Source organism: Apis cerana, linkage group LG14 (assembly GCF_029169275.1).
Source record: "Apis cerana isolate GH-2021 linkage group LG14, AcerK_1.0, whole genome shotgun sequence".
In the NCBI taxonomy this organism is placed as follows: Eukaryota; Metazoa; Arthropoda; class Insecta; order Hymenoptera; family Apidae; genus Apis; species Apis cerana.
The window spans coordinates 765,667-790,689 of record NC_083865.1 but is presented as its reverse complement, the minus strand read 5'-3'; the positions used below and the strand labels follow the sequence as shown (position 1 = coordinate 790,689).

Genomic DNA, 25,023 nt, shown 5'->3' with positions numbered 1-25,023 from the left:
TGAAAAAATTGTAAGATATATAAAAATTAATTTGTATTTTAAATAAAAATATATTTTGTAATTCTATGATTGATACAATTTTTTTTCCATGAAGAAATATATACTAAATTATATTAATATATGTAAATTAAAATATATATATATATATATAAATTAATATAAATATATATAAATTAATATATATATAAATTATAAAAAAATGTTAGTTCAAAAAAATATCATTATATATTATATATTATTTTTAATTTTAATTTTATCAAATTTATTATAAAAAAAATTTAATTACTCTGAATGTAGTTTTTATATTTCTTTCATTCAAATTTCAGATTATTAATAGTTTTTATTTTTTATGTTATGTCGTATTTTTGTATTATTTTTTGTATTTTTTATTATTATATTTCTTCTTCATCATTAAAATGGACAATAAAGAAAATGAACCAAAGTTGTTAAGTTGTATGATAAAAGGTAAGATTTTTATATGAAATATTTTAGATATTTTATTTATATATTATAAAATGGTATCATAAAATAATCATGTTCATATCAATAAAATAAAATTTCTAATATTTAAACTTAATTATATTTAATAATTTTTCATAATTATACGTAATAATTTGTAATTTTATATTTATTAATGATTATATACATTAATTTTATATGATTTTTATTTATATTATTTGAATGAATGATTAATTTAACATAGTTTTAAAATATATAATAAGTTAATAGATGTGTACTTAATAGTTAATGCTTGTTTTAGTTAATAGTTTATAATTATTGTTTTTAATTAATTGCAATTAATAGTTTTATCCAATTAATAGTTAATGTTTTGATTTTTGTTACATGTTTTGTATTTAGATTATGATTAATAAATTAAAACAGAAAAATAAAATGATGATTTGTAGTTATCAAAAATGAATTTATTTATCTATAAATTTTTTATGAATTCATTTTATTATTCAATTTTTTTTTATAACTATTTTAAATATTTGTAAATTTTTCTATTGATTTATTGATACTTTAATAAGATTTTAATTTAGCAATTGCATTTATATTTTATAATTAGTAATTATATATTTCATACATTGCTAAATTTCTCTATTCTATAATTAATTATAATATATTCAAAATATTAAAAATAGAAAATCTTTGGAAATCGATTCTAATCATTCTAGAAGTAAAAAAACATAAAAATAGATGAACAAACATACATATTAATTATAGATAGTTATAAATAGTTATAAGGCTATAATTTTATTTTTATAATATATTAAAAAAAAAATAATAAAAATTGAGATAGATTAAAATCTGATTTCTAGATTCACGAAATTCAAATTTGAAATTTTATGAGATCTTGAAATTTTTAAAATTTTCGAAACTTGAAACTTTCGAAATTTAAAATATTTTTTTTTCTTTCTCTTTTCTATTTTTAAATAAGTATCTATTTTAAGTATCTATTTTTAAATTTCACAAATTTTATAATTTGTATTTATTTTAATAGCGTAAGAATGAAATGAAATCAAAGCTTTGATCAATAAAATATTTCTTCTAATAATTTTTTATCTTAGAAAAAATTACATTTTATGTTTTTTTCATATGAACAATTATAATAGATTCATATTAATTAAATTAATTTTATAATTCAAATACAAAATTAATTATGTAAACTGCCAAAATGAATGGATCAATTAACAAAACTAATAAAGTTGTAAGAATGTCTAAATTATGAATCATCAAAGTGAAATTAGTGAAATATTTTATTGGCTATTTCAATGAAAATTTCGATTTTTTTCGTTTTCCTTTCGAGAATGATTTTATTTTGTGCAATAATGTCATATCAGAGATTAGAAAGCATGTTTGGATGACAATATAGTAATTGTCAATCGATAATATATTGTCGAAATAGTCTCATATAATGTACTATTAGATATTATTATTTTTATATTTATATATAATAATACATATAATATATATTTTATATTTCATATATTTTTATAAATATATATATATTTTTTCTTGCTGTCTTTCCTTTTTATATTCATTTTCTTACAATTGGATCATTATTAATTAAATAAAAATAAATTTATATCATTATAAATTTACAAAATATTTTTGTAAATTCTTTATAAAAATTATTATTTACCTACATTTTGAAGTTTTGAATTACAATTGAATTTTTAAAATTCGGAATTTTGAAACATTTGAAAAGTTGAAATTTCGAGACTTTAGTTGTAAGTAAATTTAAATTTGCATTAATATTATATAAATTATTTAAATTTTATATTATTATATAAATTTGTATAAAACTGTATTAATATTATAATTTGGATTTGTTGTATGATAAATTTTAATTTACAAATATTCTATTTTTCTCAATATATATATCTCATCATGATTGTATTTACATATAGTTTGGTTTATTCATTTAACACATTTATTTTTTTCTATTAAATATTAAATAGTTAAATATTAAATATTAAAGATTCTATTAAATAGATAGATATGTTATTTACTTAATTGTTTTTAATTCTCTATATATATTTTTCATTTTTAAATTTACAAATTTAAGTCCATTATTAGTTAAAATTTTTATTTTTTTTTATCAATATTATCAATTGAAATAATAATTAACTATATTATTTTTTTTTATTTAAATTAATAATATTTTTATATTTATTCAATTTAATTAAAATATATTTTTTTTATTTAATTAAAATGCATATAATAAAATTTTATACATGTGTGTAGGTCCTGCTCCTATATATAAATTACAGACTTTAGTTGGATATGAAGGTCATTGTTTATCTCGACCAAGAGGTCCTGCATATACTATAAGACCTCGGACAGAAATTCAAATACCAAGTATTGGACCTGGACCACAGTATAATATATCAAAATTAACAAATTATGGAATAGATAGTTCACCAGCATATACGATAGCTGGTCGAGAACCATTTAAAAGTAAGTACATTTTCAAATACATTCATATTTATTAAATATGTATATAATGTGTATATAATATGTTTATAATATGTTTATATGCATATATTACGATAAATAAATATTATGAATTTTATTAAATAGCAAAATATTTTAAGCCGGATTCATATTTCATAATTAAATATTATATAATTTGTTAATTATACAAAAAAGATATATTAATGATTTTAAATATATATTATAAAAGATAATTAATAATTACTCTAATATTTTTTTATATATATATTATTTAAGTTAAGATTTCATAATATACATACATAATAAATATTATACATATACATAATATTATACAGATGTTATATATTCTAAGTTACACTTTCTGTTATATATTCGGAAGAAAATTCTTTAATGTTAGCAGTATTATTAAATATCTAAACAAAATAGTTATCAATAGATAGTAATATAATAGAAACAGAAAAGAATAATTATTTTAATATCTATTAATTATATTACTGGCAGCTATTTTGTCTGGATATAATAATAGCTCTGTCTATGAACATATCTGTTTTCTATGTATTATATTAATACACTGTATGTTGTACCATCATATGAATGATATTATCAAATTTGTTTTGTTCTACTATTTATTTATTATATTCCTTCTATTACAAATCAGTAAAATTATATTATATTCCTTCTATTACTATAAATCAGTTATATTTTATATTGAAATCGGGGCTTAAATTGATTTCGAAAATGATTGGTTAAAACTATTATATATTATTATATAATTTGATTAAAATATAATTGTTAATCGATTATAGTTCTTTTTTTAGTTCTATATTGTTTTTTGAAGATTATAAAATTGTCTTTTGTATCTATTTTTCATAATTGATATTACTATTTATTGAAGTTGCATTATTATATATGTACACATTTTTTTATGTTATTAAAATTATTATAGAAAAAAGATAAACATATCAATAATTTCTAGCAAAATATTAAAATAAAAAAATTAATTATATATTTTGAAATTAATGCTGCAACATGGAACGTTCTTTTCTTTAATAAAAAATAAATATTCAATTTTTAAAATCTGGAAAATTATACATTTCTATATTAAATATTGTTGAATTGTTTTATAAATATACATATATTGTTAAATATTTGAAAAATATTATAATGAATACAACAAATTTCATATTACAAAAAAAAATAAATATATATTACAGTTGACAATGAAATAAATGTGTTGAAAACAATATGATTAATAAATAAAGAAAAAGAAACAATACTACTGAAGACATAATTGCAAAATTAATATTTGTCGAAATAGTAACATATATAAAAAAAGAAAATATAAATGATATTAAATATTTCGAAATTTTAAATTAAATGTGTAAAATAACTTTGTATAAAAATAATTTTAGTATTATTAGATTATTATATATTATATGCCATACATTTTAGTTATCAATATATTTTTTTAAATAAAAAAGAAGTGAAAATTGTAGAAAAAGCAAAGATAATTATGAAAATATTATGTATTATAATTTATATTAATATAAATATTTGGAAATGCAAATGCAATATTTGAGTGTATAATACAAAATAGAATACAAGTTTACGAATATCCAAGCGAATAAAAATAAAAGAATATTATAATCAAATAGATAACAAAGATTTAAAATTATCAATAACATGAAATTAATAAATTAAATATTAATAAATTAAATTAATAATTAAACATAAAATTAATGAAATAATTAAAATTGTAATAATTAATTAAATTGAGCAAGCAAAATTAGATAAAAAAATTACTAATAAGAGATCTATATAAAATTTATAAGATTTATATGAAATATATAATTGCATTATAAAAATCAATAAATTAAATAATAAATTTGCTATAATAATCATAATAATAATAATAGTAATAATAACAACAATAACAACAATAATAAGTAATATGAAAAATCAAAATTATTTGAAAATAATTTTTAATTTAAATAATTTTAGTAAAGATATTTATTCGCAATATATTATAATATTAATAAACTCCATGATGAAAATTTTAAATATTGTCTTCTACAATCTTATGTTAGAATAGAAAAAATATCAATCTGAATAGATATTTGATGTATTATATGAAAAAGAGTTGAAAAATTATTAAAAAGTGCAAAATTTATACATGTCACTAAATTAATTAATATTAGTTTCCTAAATAATACATAATAATTAAAAAATGAAATAGAAATATATTTAAAAGAACTGAAATTAAAAAATTCATTAAATGTTTTATTGAATTTTAAACACTAAATTTTATTGTTATTTTTCGGTATTCAATGAAGATTGATAGTTATAGAATTGTTAATCAATTCAAATAAGGAATTTTGATGTGAACATAATATATAATAATACATAAAAGTTTAACAATTAAAGTTCATTATTTACGAATATAATTTAATAAGATTAAACAAAATTATAAAATAAATAATAAAACAAATAACATTATTTTAAAAGAGATAGAGCAGAAAGAATGCAGATTCTAAATGTACAATTTTTAGTTTTGGAAATTTATTAATTTTTAAGATATTAACAAAAATTTTTTGGTATTATATACATTGAATTCTGTCTGTATGTATATATTCATAATATATATGTAATATATATGTAATATATATGTATATATATATATATTAGTATGCAACTATTACTTATATTGTTACTATATACTGTTTTGAAAACAAGTATATATATATTAAAAATATATTATATATAATAAATATATCATGTATCCAAAATATATAAAGGATGAATTAATAATTATTATAGTAATATATATTTATCGAACAACTTATTTTTCGGATAGAATACAAAATAAAAAAGAAAATTAGAGCGAAAAATATCATCTAATATTAGAATTAAAATAATGAAAAACAAAGATAATTACAAAAATATAAAAAACAAAGATTGAAATTAAAATAATTGATAATCTTCCAATCTAATTTTAGCAATTTTTGTTAGATTAGGAGTGTTTCAGGAGACTAGTCGTCATTGACTCCATGTCATTGACTATTTATATATTCTTATATATGCCAAACATTTTCTTAGATGAATGTGGATTTTAGAGAATATAAGCATTTATAAAATTTGAGGAAAAATTAGAACAATTTTAACATTTGAATCAATTGAATAATTCGGATTAAAGAAACATTAAACAATTTTGAATTTTTTGAACTTCGAATTAACAAAAACATTCTAGAATCTCTATGATTTCGCACATTCATTCATTGATAAATAAATTTTCATTATGATATGGACTTTGTTCTTAATTGTTTAAAATAAAACTTTGCAATAAATTTTATTACTTATTTAATATCTCTCTTATGAATTGAATTGAAAATATGAATATGAATTGAAATTAACAATAAAATTTGAAATTAATAATAAATATTTCTTTTAAATTTTAATGATTATCTTATAATTTGGTTACATATGATTCATTCCTCAATATAAATGATTCATTCCTCAAATAAATTTTGTTTCTCTAATATTACTATTTAATTTACAATAAATGAAACGCATATCGATCATTTTAGAATTTCGAATGAAGCGTTATTAATATTTATTGATATTTTATTTATATAATATTAATACAATTGATATTTCCTTGGATTAGTTCCAGATGCTGTTATTTTATATTGTTATTATAAATTTAAGATAACAAAAATTTAATAATTTTAAAATTAATAATTCTTGGATCTATATTTATTAAAATTTTTTTGTATTAATGAACATTACATTACATGTTTCTGAAATTTGATACCAATTTTTATAAACTTATTACTTTACAATTTATCCTATAAAATTAATATCATATGTAATATAATAATTAATATATAAAATAGCATCTAAAAATAAATTATTTAAACAATAATATAATATTAGTATTATTCACTGTAAAAATAAAAGTATTTTTTTTTAGATAGACAAATATTTTATATTAATTATATTATATTTTATATTATTATACATTAATTCTGTGTGTATATATTATTATTATTATTAATTTAAAAATTTTATTTAAATTTTCTTCAAAATCATTTTTTAATATATATTTGAAATATAAAATAAACTATAAAATATAGAGAATATTTAATTAAATAAATGTATGTATCATAGATATAAAAAAATATTATTTAATATAAAAATTTATTATTCACACAAAATTATTTTAATAAAAAAATATAAATTAACTTGAACTAAAAATTATATTATGCATAATATTAAAAATAATACTATTTGTAATTTCTTTTTCAATTTTTCTATGTAATTTTGAAATATCTTATTAAATATTTGTAATATCACATTTATTCCATACGTACATATCATCTAAAGTTATTCTTTTCTTAGGTATTAAGTTATAAACCTAAATAAATAAAAAATATATTAATGTTTTTAAAATCATTTCTATAAAATTATTTAAATGTTTTATAATTTACCTTTTTAAATGTTTTACCATGGAAATGATTTCGAAGAAATGATGAATGAAATTTTGTTAACGTGTTAGAATTGTTTTTTTTTTCCTAAAATTTTAAAATAAAAATTGAATATTTACAATGAAATCTAAATTCATAAAAGTTATATTTATATTCATCTGAAAAACTTACATTAAATGTAATTAATTCTATATTTGAATTTTCTATACGTGATTTTTTTTTAATAGATATAATAAATTCTTCATCAATATCATATTTATTAAATATTTTACATGTTTTTTTAGATCTTTTCCGATTTTCTTCTAATGTTTGTATTATTTTGCAATTTTTATCATTTATATCTGTATGAAAATGATCTTTGCGTGGCAAGTTTATAACTTGTATTTCCATATTTTCATCTTTTGAATTATTTATTTCAAATATATCATCTGATTTATTATCTATAAGAGTTTGAGTAGAATTTTGACAATTATTTATATTTGATTTAATTTCTTTTAATTCAGAATTTCTTAAAAAATTTTCTCTTTCAGAATTTACTTCATTTAATTTTATTTTTTTATTGACTATTGAATCTTTGAATTCTTCAAATTTTTGTATATTTTCATTTTTTTTTATCTCTAAATTTTCACTATACATAAACTGTTGTGTATTTTTTGATAATATATTTAAAAAAGATGATGATTCGGAAATATTTCGATTTGTTTCAGGAATATTAACTATATTTTGTTTAGATTGCATTATTTTTATATTTTTATCTATTGGAGTGTCATTAAAAATATTTTTTATTTCTTCTATACATTGTTCATTACATTTTAAGTCCCTTACAGATGTATTATTAAAATCCTCACTTGATGATTCTTCACTATTAATATCTTCTGATGATTCAGAAATAATTCTTGTTATGCATGTATGATCTTGAATATTTAAATCTATTGTTTTCATAAAAATTTTATTATCAGAAGTATTTTTTATTTCTTTTATGCATTGTGATTCATTACATTTTACTTCTTTAATAGATTGTTTATTAAAATCTACATTTAATTCTTGACTTTTCAAGTTATCATATGATTCAGATTCAGAAATAATTTTTGTTATATGATTTTGGTTATTCAAATTTGTTTTTATTAGAATATTAGAATCATTAAAAGTATTATTTGTTTCTTTTATATATTGTGATTTATTATATTTTACTTCTTTGATAGATTGTTTATTAAAATCTACACTTAATAATTCTTGACTTTTCAAATCATTACACGAATCAGGAATAATTTTTATTGTATGTTTAGATTTTTCAATAGATAAATCTGTGTTTATTGAAACATTAGAAATTATTTTTGGTAATATTTTCACATTAGATACTACATCTTGTGTATCTAGATTTAGAATTTTAGATGAATCACATTTTGGTTTTAATCTTTTTAAAAGCTTCCCAAATTTATATGCTGGATTGCAATATTTTTGTAGAGAACAGTGTAATATAGCTAAAGGTATTTCAGCTTCTGATACCATTTTACGTTTATCTGCTCGTAATGCATTATCTGAAGAAACAAATTAATTAATTATAAGTTAAGAATTAATTTATCATATATTGTAAGATATAATAATAATTTACATATTAAATCATATTCAGATGAAATATTTTGTGTTAATTGTGTTGATTCATTATCAGAATATTGTAATACAACAATATTTGGCGCACAAAGTTCTTTCACTGACCAATTTTTTTTTGAATATAAATGTGATGTGCCACCTAAAATATATATATTTCTTATTAATAATAATATATTATATTATATTTATAATATATTAATGTTTTGTTAAAATAAATTGTATATTTTAATTTTAATTTGCTTTTTACCTGCCATCTTTATAATTTTTTTATATATTTTAAATTGAATTGTACTGAAATGTATGAATATTAAGTCTTTAAATAATTTTGTTCTCTTTATATTAGGAAAAAGAGATAATTTTTGTTTATTAATTAATGATTCACTAATTGGTGGAACAAAATTTTCAATTTCTGGAAGATCTTGACCATTGTCTATTGCAATTTTAACTGCATCCCAATAATCCATAGTTATTATTGGTATTGCATAAGCCATAGCACAAGTAACCTGTTTTGTTATCCAAATTAATATAAATTTAATTCGCAAATAAAATAATTAAATGATAGAATTTTTCAAGAAAAACCTTTTCAGTTAATTTAGCTTTTGATACTGTTAAATGTGTACATATGCTTAACCAATCATATAAAACAGCACCATCAATTTCATCCATCAAACGTTCAAGTTTTTTCCTATCATCTTGATTTAAGGTAGACACCAATGTTATTAAAGGAATATATATCACCCTAATATATAAATTTCTTCCATAAGACTTGTGAAACTTTTAAAGAAAAAAAATAAAAACTGAAGCTTTACGTAAATAAATTATCTTGCAAACCAAATCTTATTTTATCTTTGTCTTGTAGATTATATCCATCTTGAGTTACTTCTATCATTTCATATTCACGGAAGATAAATGTACCATACTTTGATTGTAAATCTGTTATTATACATGTAGATGTTATTTTATCTTCCTGGAAAATTATTTTTATTAAAATAATTCGTTTTTAATAAATAATGATTATATTTTTTTGAATTATATAAATAATATATTTTTTTTAAAAATACCCTTATAACTTCTTTAACCTTGATGCGAATGGAAGCATGTAATCTGCTGATTGATTCATCATTTTTTAAGATTATATCTCCTTTCTTTCTACCAAATACAATTTCTCTATCTACTTTTAAATAGATATAATCTCCTATAATATAAATATCCATAGCATAAAATTTGTTAAATAATATTTTATAATATAATTTATATTTGATTTATTATTGTAATTAAAATATAATACCATCTGGATCTATCAAATACCACATTGTATAAATCTGATAATTTTATGAATTTTTAAAGTTACAAATATGTTTCTTAATTATTATACACTTTTTTCGTTAACTATCATCAATTGGAAAAAATTTAATTATAAAACCATGTTATAAATGCTCAATACAGTTGTTTTTCTTTTACTTTTTATATTATAGCAGTTTTTATCTCTATAAAACAATAAAAACAAAAAATGTTTCTTTTTTCTCGTAAAATATAAACATAAAGTAAAATAATATATAGATTTAGCAGTCAATGCATATTTGTATTACATAGTTTGTGAATACTAGAGGGCAGAGTTGTGCATCAATCAATTGAAATTTATAGTTAGATTATAATCAATTATTAAAAAAAAACACAATTAATTTATTCAATTGATGATATTAATCATAATTATTTGATTGATTAATCGATTATTAACAATCAATTATAGTGAAAGTTTAATAGCTAGTTTTGAAACGGAAGTTTAAGATTAAAATTTTAATATTAGAGTTTTAATTGAAATTATTTTTGACATTAATGCATCATTACATTAATTTTTGAAATATAATAAAACTATTTATTAAGCAATAAGAAAATTGTATGTATTTTATTATTAAAAAATAATAAATTCATTGTAAATTCAATATGCAAATATTTATAAATATTTATTCTTTGCATATATTTTTGTTGATTATTTCTATTAAATGCAAAATATTAATATTCATGGGAAATTTTAAAAATTAAAATTAATATAAAAACAATTTAAAAATAATATAAAAGTAATTTAAAAATATCAGTTGAAACTTATTTTTCGAGTTTAATTTAAGTTATAAGTAGTTTAATATAAAAAAAAATGAAGATAAAAAGAAATTTTGTTTTTATAAGAAATTTTTTTCAAGTTTTAACAATCAATTTTATTAAAATTTTAATGAAATAAAAAATATAATTTTTCCAAAAATATTTAACTCATATTTTTTTTAGCGACAATCATCCATAGTTAGAGATTAAAAATAATCTTTAAAATCGGATAAAAAATATATTTTTTTCAATATTTTGAAAATTCTTTATATAAGTATATAAATATAAAAAAATATATAAAAATTATTTGTTTTTTAATGACTAATTTGATTATTGATTTTAAATTAATTTAAAATATCTATTATTTAAAAATTAATGTTTTATTAATTTTTGATATAAAATATAATGATACTTTTGTCTAATTTTGTTTATTTTAACCAACCAATTTTGTTTATTTTATTTTAAAATAATAAGAATAGTAAAATTTAATCTATTATCATATTATAAAATAATTTTTTTTATTAATAATAAAATAATAGATATCGTTAATTTATATAAATATATATAATATAATAACAAAAAATATAATTTATATGTTGTATTTTAATATATTTTAATTTATATATTGTATATATAATTTATATATATATAATATAATATATAATATAATATCAAAGATATATAATATAATCTAATATAATATAATATCAAAGGATTATAAACAAGTTATAAATATTCTTCAGTTTCTGAGATATTAATAAAAAACCTTTGTTATATTAATAAATTGAATTTTGCTTATATGTGCATAATGTTAGAACTATATACTTATTGCATATCATATAATTATATTTCAAAAGAATATATTATATTTTAAAAAAATTGTCATATTATATTTTTTTTTACATTCTTAAAAAATTTACATTTGCTATATGATACTAATATAAATATTTTTAAAAACAAAATAGAAATCATATTATATAATGATTTTTTAAATATAACAAAACATTATAATTTAATAAATTTTGTTACAAAACAAATTATTATAACTTATTTATTTTTTATATTATAATTTTATCTTTTATAATATCTTTAATAATAAAATTATATCACATAATACTGTATTATATTCAAATATTCAATATGATTTATTAACAGAAAAAAATTGTTAAATAACAAATAACATAAAATTTTTTATATATATTTAATATATACTTGTTATATAAGTAATATACTTATTTATAAAATAAACAAATAATTTCATATGAATTTATATATCAAAATCATGTTATATGAATATTACGTTATTAAAATTTGTATTAAATTGTAACCGTATTATAATAATATTACTTTATACAATAAAAGAAAAGTTAAATTAAAACTTAAGTTTAAAGATTTATAGAAAGAAATGAAAAATATCCAATCAATATAAATCTCATAAATAATACTTCAATATAAAATCAAGTTTTATCATTCACAAATATTGGATATTGTGAATAAATTAATGCAATAAAAATTGTTTTTACCATTCACGAAGATCGAATGTCGTAAATTTTTTTCTTGAATATAAATAAAGATTATTTAAAAATAATGCTTTAATTTAAGTTAATAGTACAGAATTATTATTAACAAATTATAAATGCAAAAATAAACATTGTTAATAAAATACACGAAATATACATTTGCTATTTTCACATTTAAATAATAAGCAAACATTGTTAACCATCTATGTTCAAAAATAACGTTTTCTATATTAAATAAATATTAAAAATATATTATATATTTTAAATATTTAAATATATTATAATATATATTAATTTATTATCATTTAACTTTGTTTGTGTCTATAAAATTAATTAATATTAATAATACATTCAAATATATATATTTGTATATATATTATATACTTTGAATTATCATAATAAACCAATTTCTCTATTTACATCTATTGTAAATAGAATTACAAAATCATTAACGACATTGTATATTCGATATCGTATATATAAGATGATAAAAAACCATGATATAAAATCAAAATGATAAAAAATATTATATCGATTGATTATAGAATTTATGTTATTTTTTATTTCTTGATGAATGAGAATGATAGATAATAATAATTTTTTCTTTAAGAAAATATATTAAAAAAATATATTAAGAATTTTTTTTTTTTTAACATTTTGTATATTTGAATATATTTCGAGATCGAAAAGTGAATTTTGATTAATATTTTGGTACATCCATGATAATATTTAATAATTTTTTTTAAATTATCTAATAAAACATAACAAAATTATTTCATTAAAATAAAGAAAAATTATAGATTTTAAAGACTAAAACATTCTTAAAATATATTGAAAATTGAAAGCAAAATAATAATTAAAATTAATATTTATTATTTGCTTTTTATTTTTTTGAAAAAATAGAAATTATAAGAAAAATATAATAAATATCTTAAAATGTTCTTTGTATGCTAAATGCTATAAAAAAATTCAGTATTTTAAAATTATAATAATGATAAACGAGAAAAATAAAGACACTATTATATTTTATATTTCTGAGGATATTAATATATGATCATTTCAAATAATTCATAAATTATTTATTGTATAAAAAAATATTTTATGTAAAAATTACATAATATAAGAAAAGATATAATATTGTTTTTTTATTTTAATTGAATATGATTAAATAATATTATATAAAAGTTGACTTTGTGTTTTTGAATAAAATTACATATTTTTTTACATTTTTTTTACATTAATCATATAAATCATATTAATCAATGTTATTATTATTTAAAACACTATTGAATAACCATATGAAAAAATTATTATAAGATTATTAATTTAATTTTATAAAATTCATCCTATGACAAGAAAAATATGAATAAAAGAGAATTATTTCATATAATTTTTATCTTTATTATATCTTTTATTATATAATAAATTATATTTTATCTTAATACTTTTTTTTGTATGAATTGCTATATAACAGAAGAAATGTTATATTAAATTTTATGTTATATAAAATTTTGCTTTTTATTTTTTTAATGTTATTTCATTTCCTATATAAAATATTTTATTATATAATTCAATATGAATTTGGTTTTAAAATAATACAGATATATTATACATATATAATTTAACATACATACATACATACTATATTATATACTTAAAGCTCTAAGCAAAGGTTCATACGTGATAAAATTAACTTGAAATAAAAATTAATTAATAATGATAATAATAATTGGATATATTTGGAAAGATTTTAAATATCAAAACAATGAAAAAAATTGTATACAGCATAAATATATATAAAGTATATATGCATATATATTCTTAAAGTTTAATTAAAAAAATTATAAATATTTTAAGTTTGAATTAGATAGAAAACAATGATGGAATAAGAATATGCAACTAGTATGCAACAATATTATGATTGCGATATAGTAGAATCTTTCGAAAAATAAATGTATTAATATCTTTTTAAATATATAAATAACTATTTATAAATTTCAATGTAATATACAATATATTGTGTAATTTTTTATTTAACAAAAACTTATTTAACAAAAAAATCTCGAATAAATTATAACAAATTCAAGAATTCCAGAATATTATATAAATAATTAATTATATATAAATAATGTTATATATATTTATTTAAATCTGGAAGTAAATTGAACAAATTTTATTTAAATCCATGTTAAATAATATTCAATCTATCTTGAAAAAAATAAATTTTAAGATTGCATTAGAAAAGTTGAATTTGTATTTGTACTACACACAAACTTGCTTCTTTTAATTATTTTCACATATAAAAATGTCATATATTTAAATCAATTTGAATTTCACAAATTAATATTAATTGAAAAATCTTTGTCATTGTTTTTATTATAAGATTATAAGATTATTGATATAAGATTATTGAACAAAAAAAAAATAATAATCAAAATTCAATATCTACATTTTGATCATATTAATATCATATTTTATGTTCACTAAAAATTTTTAAAAGGATTGTATTTTTTTTACCACATTACTACTGCGTATTGACAATTTCTTTATTCATTAATTTCTTTAAATAAAATTATTTTAATTATCATTTATTACTTACTTTTTTACATTTGATGATTATTTAATAAGATGTTTAAAAATAATTTAATTAAAATTTAAAATTTTAAAATTTATTTTAATTTTTAAAATTTAATTAATTTTATTTGAATTTTATATATTTTATATATTTAAATATATTATTTTATCCAATTCTAAATTCGACTTCATGATATATTATTAAAATAGCGTTAAAATTGCTAACAAATTTAATGCATTACAAAAAAAGAAGATAAATAAAATGAAAAAATGAAATAGTAATATTTTAAAAAATTGAATCTTATATTTTTATATGTTAAAATACAAAAATTTAATTCAATAATTTTTCTCATTGTCGAAATAATAATATTTTGTTCTGATTTCGATTCGTTCATTGACAATATATTGTAAATAAAAATATAAAAAAAAAATTATATATTCTAGGTATATACGTATAAAAAGAAAAGTTGTAATATATATTTTTTGTGAATGTGTGGTACTAATTCATGTGATATTTATTTATGCAATTAATATATATTCTGGTTTAATTATTTATTATTATTTTTCTTCGAATTAGAAATTGAATCCAAATGAATAAGAATTTGTCAATGATTCTTTATTTACCGACTTACTTTATTATTATTCAATAATCTGTGGAATTTATAAAATATAATAATAGAAATTGATTCAAATATTACTATTCTTATAGAATAATTATAAGAATAATTTAAAAAAGTAAGTTTGTCTATAAAAAAACATGTAATTTTAAATGAAATATTTTTAAATGAAATGTAATTATTATGTAATGCCAAATATTATGGAATTTGTTGTAAATTATTCAAAATAAATCTTTATTAAATATAGATTAATAAATATAGATTTCAATTTGAATAATTAAAAAACGATAAATTTTTTTTTAAAACAGCAATACATTATAGTTATATTATATGATATATTATATTATGTTACATCGAAATTCAGAAAATAATCATTTGTATATCTAAAATTTAAAAATATTAATATATTTATTTTTCATTACAGGATTATACAAATGACACGGCATATTATTATATATTCTAAACTAAATGTTTTTATTTTACTTTCATTTCATTCTATCTAGACAATTCAGAAATTAAAAAAATGATGAAATTTCGTATAAAAAAAATGTTTCTAATAGAACTTTATTTTTCTTTAGTCAATATTCGTTGATTTTAAGAAATAAAATTATTTTTTGAAAAAAATTTAAAATTTTCTTTTTTGAAATATCTCAAGAATAATTAATAATAAAATAAAATATATTTAAAAAATGAATTTTCAATCGCTTATCTTTGTAATTGACACTAAAAATATGCTACTATTCAATTCCTGATCACGGAACTATCTACATCAATTAATAATTGATTTCAAGACAAGACAAAAAATAAAAAAAGAAAAATTTTCAATTATTCCAAAGAAAAGTAGTAGACATAATTCGATCTTTAAATTTCCATAAAGAATTTGGATATTTTATATAATGTAATTCTGCAAAATGAAAATATCAACCTACATTTACATAATGAAATAATTAAATTGCATATAATTTACGCATCATTAATACATAACCAATTTTCTTTTTCCAGATTCAAAAATTTTTTTCAATATGCTTGGTTTAAATTTTGAGATTCATTTTGGCAAATTCTAAAATCAGATTTAGATTGTATGTAGATTTGCATATAGATTGTATTGATGTAGATTTCTGTTATTTTAAAAGTGAAAAGACAGTACACAAAATGTAGTAATTTGTAAAATATTATCTTTTATACTATGTACATGGTAACAAATATTTTTATTTCAAACATTTCTATGAAAAATATTATTATTGTATTAATTATTACATTTTTATCATTTATCAATTACATATTTTATAAAAATATAGAATAACAAGATAATATATATTTAAATATTTATTTTATTCATAAAAATTGTTATTAAATATATTTAAATTTAATATGAATAATTTATATGCGTAAATTAAAAATAAATATCAATTATTAGATTATGAAATCAATTTATTAAAGAAAATTATTAAAATGAAAATTTTAAAAAATAATTTTTTTATTTAAAAAAAATTTTAAAATACAAGTTATTATTTATAGATATGAAAAGAGGATTCAGAAATATAGTAAAAACATTTTTTTGAGAAATAGAAGTGGTGGTAAGAAATAACTCGAAAATAAATTAAACATAGATTTTCATAGATTTTTCAAAAAAATTTTTTCAGTTTAATAAATATAATAAAATGACGCAAATTTTATTTAAATTTTTTTTTAAAATATATATTTCTGAAATTTTTCGAATAGAAAATTCTTAATTTTTTTTAAGGTAATTTCACATTTTAAAATTTAATGTTGACATCAAAAAAGAAAAAAATAGGATTGTAAAATAGGATATATGATTTATTTTACTTATATATGCGAAGTTTCATAATTTTTTTAATTTCTGGATTTTCTAACTTTTTTTGCAAATCTAATTTTTCTTGTAAGTTTTTTATATCTATCTTATATTTAGAACTTTTTTCATTATTTTATTTAAAATTTACTTTTCAAAGTGTCTTGTATTTTTGTAAATATTTTGTGTATAATGAAACATTTTTACATAAATATAAAATATATAAAATATAGTAATTTTTTAAATGTAGATTTATTTTTAATATAAGGCATTTAAAAGAGATTAACTGAATATTTCTGCTCTTATTAGTTAAAAAAAATATGCAAAATCAAATTTATAACGATAATAATCAAGATATTCAGATGACTTGTTTTACACATTTCACTCTATGTATTATTAAATTTATTGTTCCGAATATTTCCAAATAATTTAATCTTAAAAATTTAACAATTCGAAAGTTATAATGTTCTATATAATACAAAAACACGAAAAAATGTTAATATTACTCATATTTTGTTTATATTTTCTTTAAATTTTTTTTGTGATATATTCATATTTACAATGATAACTTTTTAAATGATAATCAATATAATTTAAATATTTAAAGCTAAAACTTATAAAAATATTAATTTAATCTAAGTTTCTAATTTAACATTATCTTTCTTTTTTACGCGAAAAAAATTATTCTCATGGATATCTCTCCTTCCTAGAAAGAGAAGCGGAATAATATCAAAATCCTAATAATAGTCTATGTATATTGAGAGAATATTGAAATACATATTAGGTATTTTAGGCGCGTAATTATTTACATAAATTAAATAGTACTTACTATCTTAATAGTACTTACTATCTTTTCCCAAAATCTTCACCACTGTGTCATCAAGTCAACAATATCGTCCAATCTTAACTTTTTCGGCGATAACTACGGGCGATTTTTCCGCCATGGCACTTTCTCTGAACGAGCTGCCGCGAGACAAAAATGTACACAATATCCGAGAAAAATTATCAACCGTTTTTACGGCATTTTTTTTTTTTTTTGGTGATTTTTATTATTAAGGAATCTCGTAAGAAACAAATTATAAAAGAAATAAAATACTGATGCTACATTTTCAGAAAAAGATACTCAATATATAATAACTCCAATCGCTTGTCATATGTACATTACGCGTCATTTTATGCAAAGCAACTATAGTCGCTCATGTGTATCAATAACATTTTATGTAAAGCGACTATAGTCGCCTATAATAACGAAAGGGTTAAAATTTATTTTTGCAATCCATACGCTTGAAGCTTTTAAATTTTCATCTCATGTACAAGAGTTGATGTCTTGAGTATATCGAGATACTGGCGATTGAACTGTATTAAAATTAGTAGAGAGAATGGCTCTATAGATTCAACTTAATTTAATCTAATTTAATTGGAGATTGTTTAGTAAGTAAGATTAAGTTTATGTTAAATTATTTTCGAAGAATCTTATTTCAAGGATCCTTTTTTGCAAATATTTTATATTTATTAAAAATGTATATTTATTATAGTACATAAATAAATTTATTAAGAATATCTCTTAATTATAAATGTATATCTATTTTAATACTTCATAACTTTTGAACGAATCTTGCCCGTCAAATTTTTCAAAGTCAAAGACTAATATATTCAATATATTCATATTGAATATATTATTAATATATTCAAAATAATAATATATATCAATATAAAAAAATATAAACTCATAAATGATATTATTTATATTATTATATTTATTTATTTAGTAAGAGATCTCGGACCAGGACCAGGAGCACATTATCCAGAACTATGTCCACCAATGAATCACAAAATTAGAGCTCCTGCTTATAGTATTAAGTCTAGAAGTAGAATAAAATTTGATGATATTGGACCTGGTCCAAATGCATACATCTTGCCAACTTGTATAGGACCAAAAATTCCTGACAAAGTAGCTCAAGGTGCCTTTTCTATGTACGTATATAAATTAAAAATTTTATTAAATGTTAGATATTAAAATTTTTAAGATTATATGATGAACTAAATTTTGATTTTTAAATTTAATATATCTTGTACTTATATCTTATATATAAGTCTATAATTGTATAATCGTATATAAGCATATAATGGCATATTTATTAATCTTTATGATTTAAGTATTTCGTAAATATTAAAAATTATCTATCTGCTAAAAATTTTTAAAATTGAGATTTAGAAATTAAATATAATATTTATTTGTTTTAATGTAATAATTTTAATATTAATAGAACAAATTTATAATTTTAAATTTAATTATATTATCAGTAATATGCATTATTTATTTTTAAATATTTTAAAATATAAATTATAATAAAACTTTATTTATATGAATATCAGAGAACAAATTTATTCAAATTTGGAAAAAATTGTTTATTCAATGTAGGAGTTTATCTATTTTTTTTTTTTTATCTATGATTATTCGCTCATATATAAGCTTGATATATAAAAACGAGATTTATTTTAAACCATATAATATATTACGTATCCTAAATATTTACATATATTTTAAACATTTGTTTACATGGAATAATGTTCAATGATAGTTTATATAATAAAAGCTTAAATAAAGTTCCAATAACTAAAGAATAAAAAAATAAATAAGTCCGAATAAATAAAGAATTATAAAAATTTTGATGAAAATTTGATGAAAAGAATTCATGTAGAATTCATATAAATACTGTTTTATTATATTTTATAAATAAAATAATTATTATAAATAAATATTATATATTTATTATATATTATATATTTATATGTAATATTATATATAATATTTATATATAATACATATATTATATATATTGCTTTATTTTAACAAATATTTTGTTTTTTTTATTTATTTAAATTAACATAGTTAAAAATTATGTGAAATCATAATTATAATAATTATTATCAAATTATAATTATAGTAATATATTGATTGTGAAAACAATTTTGATTAAAAAGTTTTTATAATTAAAAATATTAATTTATTATTAAAATTTATTATTAAAACTTTTTAAAATAATAATCATCTTTTTATATTTGAATAAAATTTTTTACTGATTTAATAATAATTGCTATATGAATTGTTATATAATTGTTATATAAAAAACTATTATATTTTTATTTTATTATATATATATTATATAGTTTTAAATATATACAAGTATATTATAAATTGAAAGTTTTTTTTTTAATGTTGCGAAATATTATTGAATTTCGAAAATGTTGCATGATTCAATATAGTTATTTTATCAGACATCCTTGCCTTTTCCATTTTGTTATGCTTAGAAACATTATACTTTATATGCTATGTTTATTTTAACATTATTTCCTTAATTCATTTATTTCCTTGTGACAAACAATAACTGTAAAGATGTTAGTATTGCTCGTTGATTTTTTCTATCTAGAATTAATTTTTTATTCTCATTTAAGTGCTCTCATTAAATTTCATTAAAATTTATTTCTTATTATAAATTATTAGATGATAAAAATAAATGAGCTAATTGTTTTTATGATTCTTTTAAATTCGCTTTTCCTATTAGCTAAATAATCGGATTAAGAATTTTAATTAATAAGATAATTCTTATTTCCATTTAAGAAATATTTTCGTTTTAAAGAAGCGAATTATAACATGATTAAAATTAATTAATATTTTCGTTGAAATGTTTTAAAAACATGCAAAGTTTTAAAAAAATTAAAAAAAAATCAATTAATTTTCAAATTATCGATATTTTTTTTTATATTATCAATTATCAATTATATATCACGTTTAACTAGAATTTTAGAGAAATTTTAGAGATATTATTTCTGTTAATGATTTGTATGTATAAAATATCTTTATAATATCGGATTAACTTTTAAAAATATAAATGCTATAAATGCTTTTATTATAAATAAAATTGAATTTTTCTTTTGAATAATACATGTTTGCATATGATACATCATTTCAATAATTCAGTAACAATAATAGATTATTTTGAATTATTAATTTTTATCAAATTTATAGAACATGTAAAAAATTATTCTTAATATAGATATTTAAATTTTCGAATTATTTCTATTTCTGATTTGCTCGCATGTCTATACGAGAGTTAAGTTTCTCACAATATTATGATGGATGATTGTATCTAACACAATAAGTTGTTACAAGTCAAAGCGATGTGTAGTTACAAGAAAATTATCTATTGTCATATTCGGTATATTAGAATACGATATATTTATTACAAAATATTAAATAGATCTGTTGTCTTACTTTTTCCAAAGACTTATAGATTTTAGAAATCAATTTTAATCACAGAAAAAATCACAGAGAGAATTACACTTTCTCGGTGAGACATGATAACCAATAAAATCATAGTCAGCATTTTGATTTGCGATATATTCAAATTAGAGAAAAATTCTTCAAACTATAATCAGTGTTGCACAAAGATATGATGATAATTAGGGATTAATCAGCATATGTTTATTATAGATTTCTCCGAATATAAGATAATCGTGTCTAAAATATGTTACGATGTATTTTGGAATCATTTTGTGTTTCAGTCAGGGTTCATCTCAAAAATATAGTTATAATCAACTAAACTCTTCTCAAAAATGGCATCATCAGGCAACATCATTTATTTAGGGGGCTTAATGGGTATCGGGAACTGATAATAATGAAAAAAGATTTTCAAGTGAAAAATTTTTTCGAATAAGCATAAATCTCTTGAGCATTTATTGCTCGCGAACAATATATATTATTATAATAAAATTTCACAATAATTAGTTGGATATTTAAAAAATGAGTTATATTTCTTATCAGAATTTTAATTATGCAAGCGCTCAGTGTTTTCTGTCACTATTTTATTCAATGTAAAATTCTTTATAATTTTTTAAATGTATCTTATATTATGTGTATATGAATTTTTTTCATGTATTTTCATAAAATTTATTTAAAAAATTTTACATTTTTATAAACATTCATCTCATTCGTTCTGTTTATATTAAAGAATCACAATGTTTGAATTTAAAAGAATTTTTTTTTATTTTTGAAATTATTTTTTTTATTTATCTGCTAGTACATTTATTCTTTCTATTACTATTAGTACAAATTCATTTTCCTATTTTCTTTATTCTCATATATTCATAATTTTATTACATTTATCTATCAATTATACTAATTTTGAAGATTTTATAATTATTTTTACGATTAAGATTTAATAATAATTATTATTATAATTTTATAATTATCATAATTTTATATTATCTTCAATAATTTTAAATAATATATTATTTCTAAAAATTTTTAATAAATAATAAATAATGAATATACATATTTGTATTATATTTTTTATAATTCTTATAACTTTATATATAATAGTTAATATAATGATAAACTTATAATCTATTATAATATTATAAGAATAAATAGTAATAAAAATAATAATCAAAATATGTTTTATATATTTCATTAGAGCTGGAATTCATAGAATTAAAGAAGAAGATGTTGGTCCTGGTCCAGCAGCTTATAGAAATATTCGAACTGATCTTGTAAAACGTAGTGCTCCAGCATTTAGTTTAAAATGGAGGACTCATTTAGCAGAACTAGAATTAAGTCCAGGTCCACGATATTATCCTCTATATAATACTGGAAGACGACAACCTATGTATTCTTTTGGAATAAGACACAGTGAATGTGCTGGTTTACCTATCACAGATATAGATGAAGATTAATAAACTGTTAATTTTATAATTAAATTTTATAAAATAATTTTATAATATATAAATTATTATATTTCAATGAAAATTTTATATATAATTTTGTAATGTTTTTTATATTTAAAATATATTTTTTTTATATTGTTAAAATAGTTGATTTATATTTCTAATAGTCCTCTTACACTATTAATATTAATAATTACGAATATAAATAATTACTTTTTATAATTTAAATATTAAATTATTCTTTTTTTCCGTTAAATTATTTAATAATAATATTAAATTTCTTTACGTAATAACTCTTTGATGTTTGATTTATTGCAATAATTAATATTAGTAATTTAATCTTATCAAAAAATTTAATTGATTGTGATTGATATACATAAAAATTCTTTTGGTGTGCAGATGAAAAAAGTAAAATTAATTTAAAACAAAATCGGTACGATTGCAGTTGAGAAAATAATCATGATTATAGTTTGAATGAAATGTTATGATCTCTTTTATATCTCTTTCATTTTGTACTTTATGTTTGATTTTATTAGAATTAAAAGTATAATGTCTGTTTTAATATATATTTATCTATACATAATTATTTTTGTAAGAAATATCAGAAATACAAAAAAATGTTTCAAATTAAAATTGTATAGTATCGAAATAATTAAAGAATTTTGTGAAGATTACAATTAAATTTTTATATAAAACATTATATTTTATTATTTCATATTCATATAGTTAATATTGCGTATTCAAAAAATTATCTATATATATATTTTCATAAAACGCTGTTAAGCTATTTTCTAAGTTTATATATGCCGGTATTAGCATTATCATTTCAATTTACACGTGAGAACGTTGCTTGATCATTTTATATACCATGATGTAACTCTAAAAGAAAAAAATAATTGTGTTGCATTCAATATGGAAAAATTTATACATAAAAAAAATAATATTTCGAAGTTGAAGAGAATAAGAAGATAACTTCAATATATATAAAAAAATAACTTCAATAAAATAGAAATAATCTTAATAATAGGATGTTAAAAAATAATCATATTTAATATATTATTTTAAAATAGATATATATGCGCATACGCATACACACAAATTAATTTTTTTTAGAAGACTATGATACGACTCAGCAATATTTTCACAATATAAATATTAATGTAATATGTAAATTTTAAAAGTTATTTAGCGTGTTATATGTTTTATGAAAAACATATAAGTAGTATTTTAAATATGAGTTAATATTAGCTAATAATAATATTAGCTATAAAAATATATAATAAAAAATAAAGAATTTAAACATTCATAACATTGTGACATTCATAAACTAAAATCTAATTGTCTAACATCAAGATCAAATAGTCATTATCATTATCATATTTTTATTTGAAACATTTTTTCTTATTTCTGATATTTTTAAAGATAATTATATATAGATAAAATATTTTAAAACGTTAAAACGAATGTATTATATATTATAATTCATGCAAAAATTCAATTTGCATTCTGTCTTATTTTAAAATTAAAAAATTCAAATCTTTAAATTTCCTCTTAATATGTTTGAGCATTGATTACTCTTTTTTTATTTTATATTTTTCTAAAATTGCAAATTATCACAATCAATC

General features: G+C 17.1%; 2 protein-coding genes across 4 annotated transcripts; one reads left to right on the top strand and one right to left on the bottom strand.

Moving 5' to 3' along the window:
• Positions 1–416: 416 nt before the first annotated feature.
• LOC107992560 (ciliary microtubule associated protein 1B-like) lies at positions 417–23,577 on the top strand. The gene is made up of 4 exons (XM_028664190.2): positions 417–465; positions 2,749–2,961; positions 19,441–19,645; positions 23,149–23,577. The coding sequence occupies exons 1-4, from the start codon at positions 417–419 to the stop codon at positions 23,405–23,407; spliced, it is 726 nt and encodes a 241-aa protein (XP_028519991.1). The 3' UTR covers positions 23,408–23,577.
• On the bottom strand, positions 7,277–10,618 carry LOC107992561 (protein PFF0380w). Of its 3 annotated transcripts, none has more exons than XM_062085161.1 (9): positions 10,342–10,618; positions 10,133–10,248; positions 9,863–10,020; positions 9,633–9,792; positions 9,301–9,556; positions 9,055–9,192; positions 7,614–8,980; positions 7,446–7,529; positions 7,277–7,372 (listed from the first exon to the last, which is right to left on the bottom strand). In XM_062085161.1, exons 1-9 carry the CDS (start codon positions 10,364–10,366, stop codon positions 7,292–7,294), a joined length of 2,385 nt encoding a protein of 794 aa, XP_061941145.1. In that variant the 5' UTR covers positions 10,367–10,618; the 3' UTR covers positions 7,277–7,291. The 3 variants fall into 3 exon arrangements, with proteins under 3 accessions (XP_061941145.1, XP_016903986.2, XP_028519990.1); XM_017048497.3 differs by having other exon boundaries at positions 10,115–10,248; positions 10,342–10,614; XM_028664189.2 differs by lacking the exons at positions 10,133–10,248; positions 10,342–10,618 and having other exon boundaries at positions 9,885–10,021.
• Positions 23,578–25,023: the final 1,446 nt, after the last annotated feature.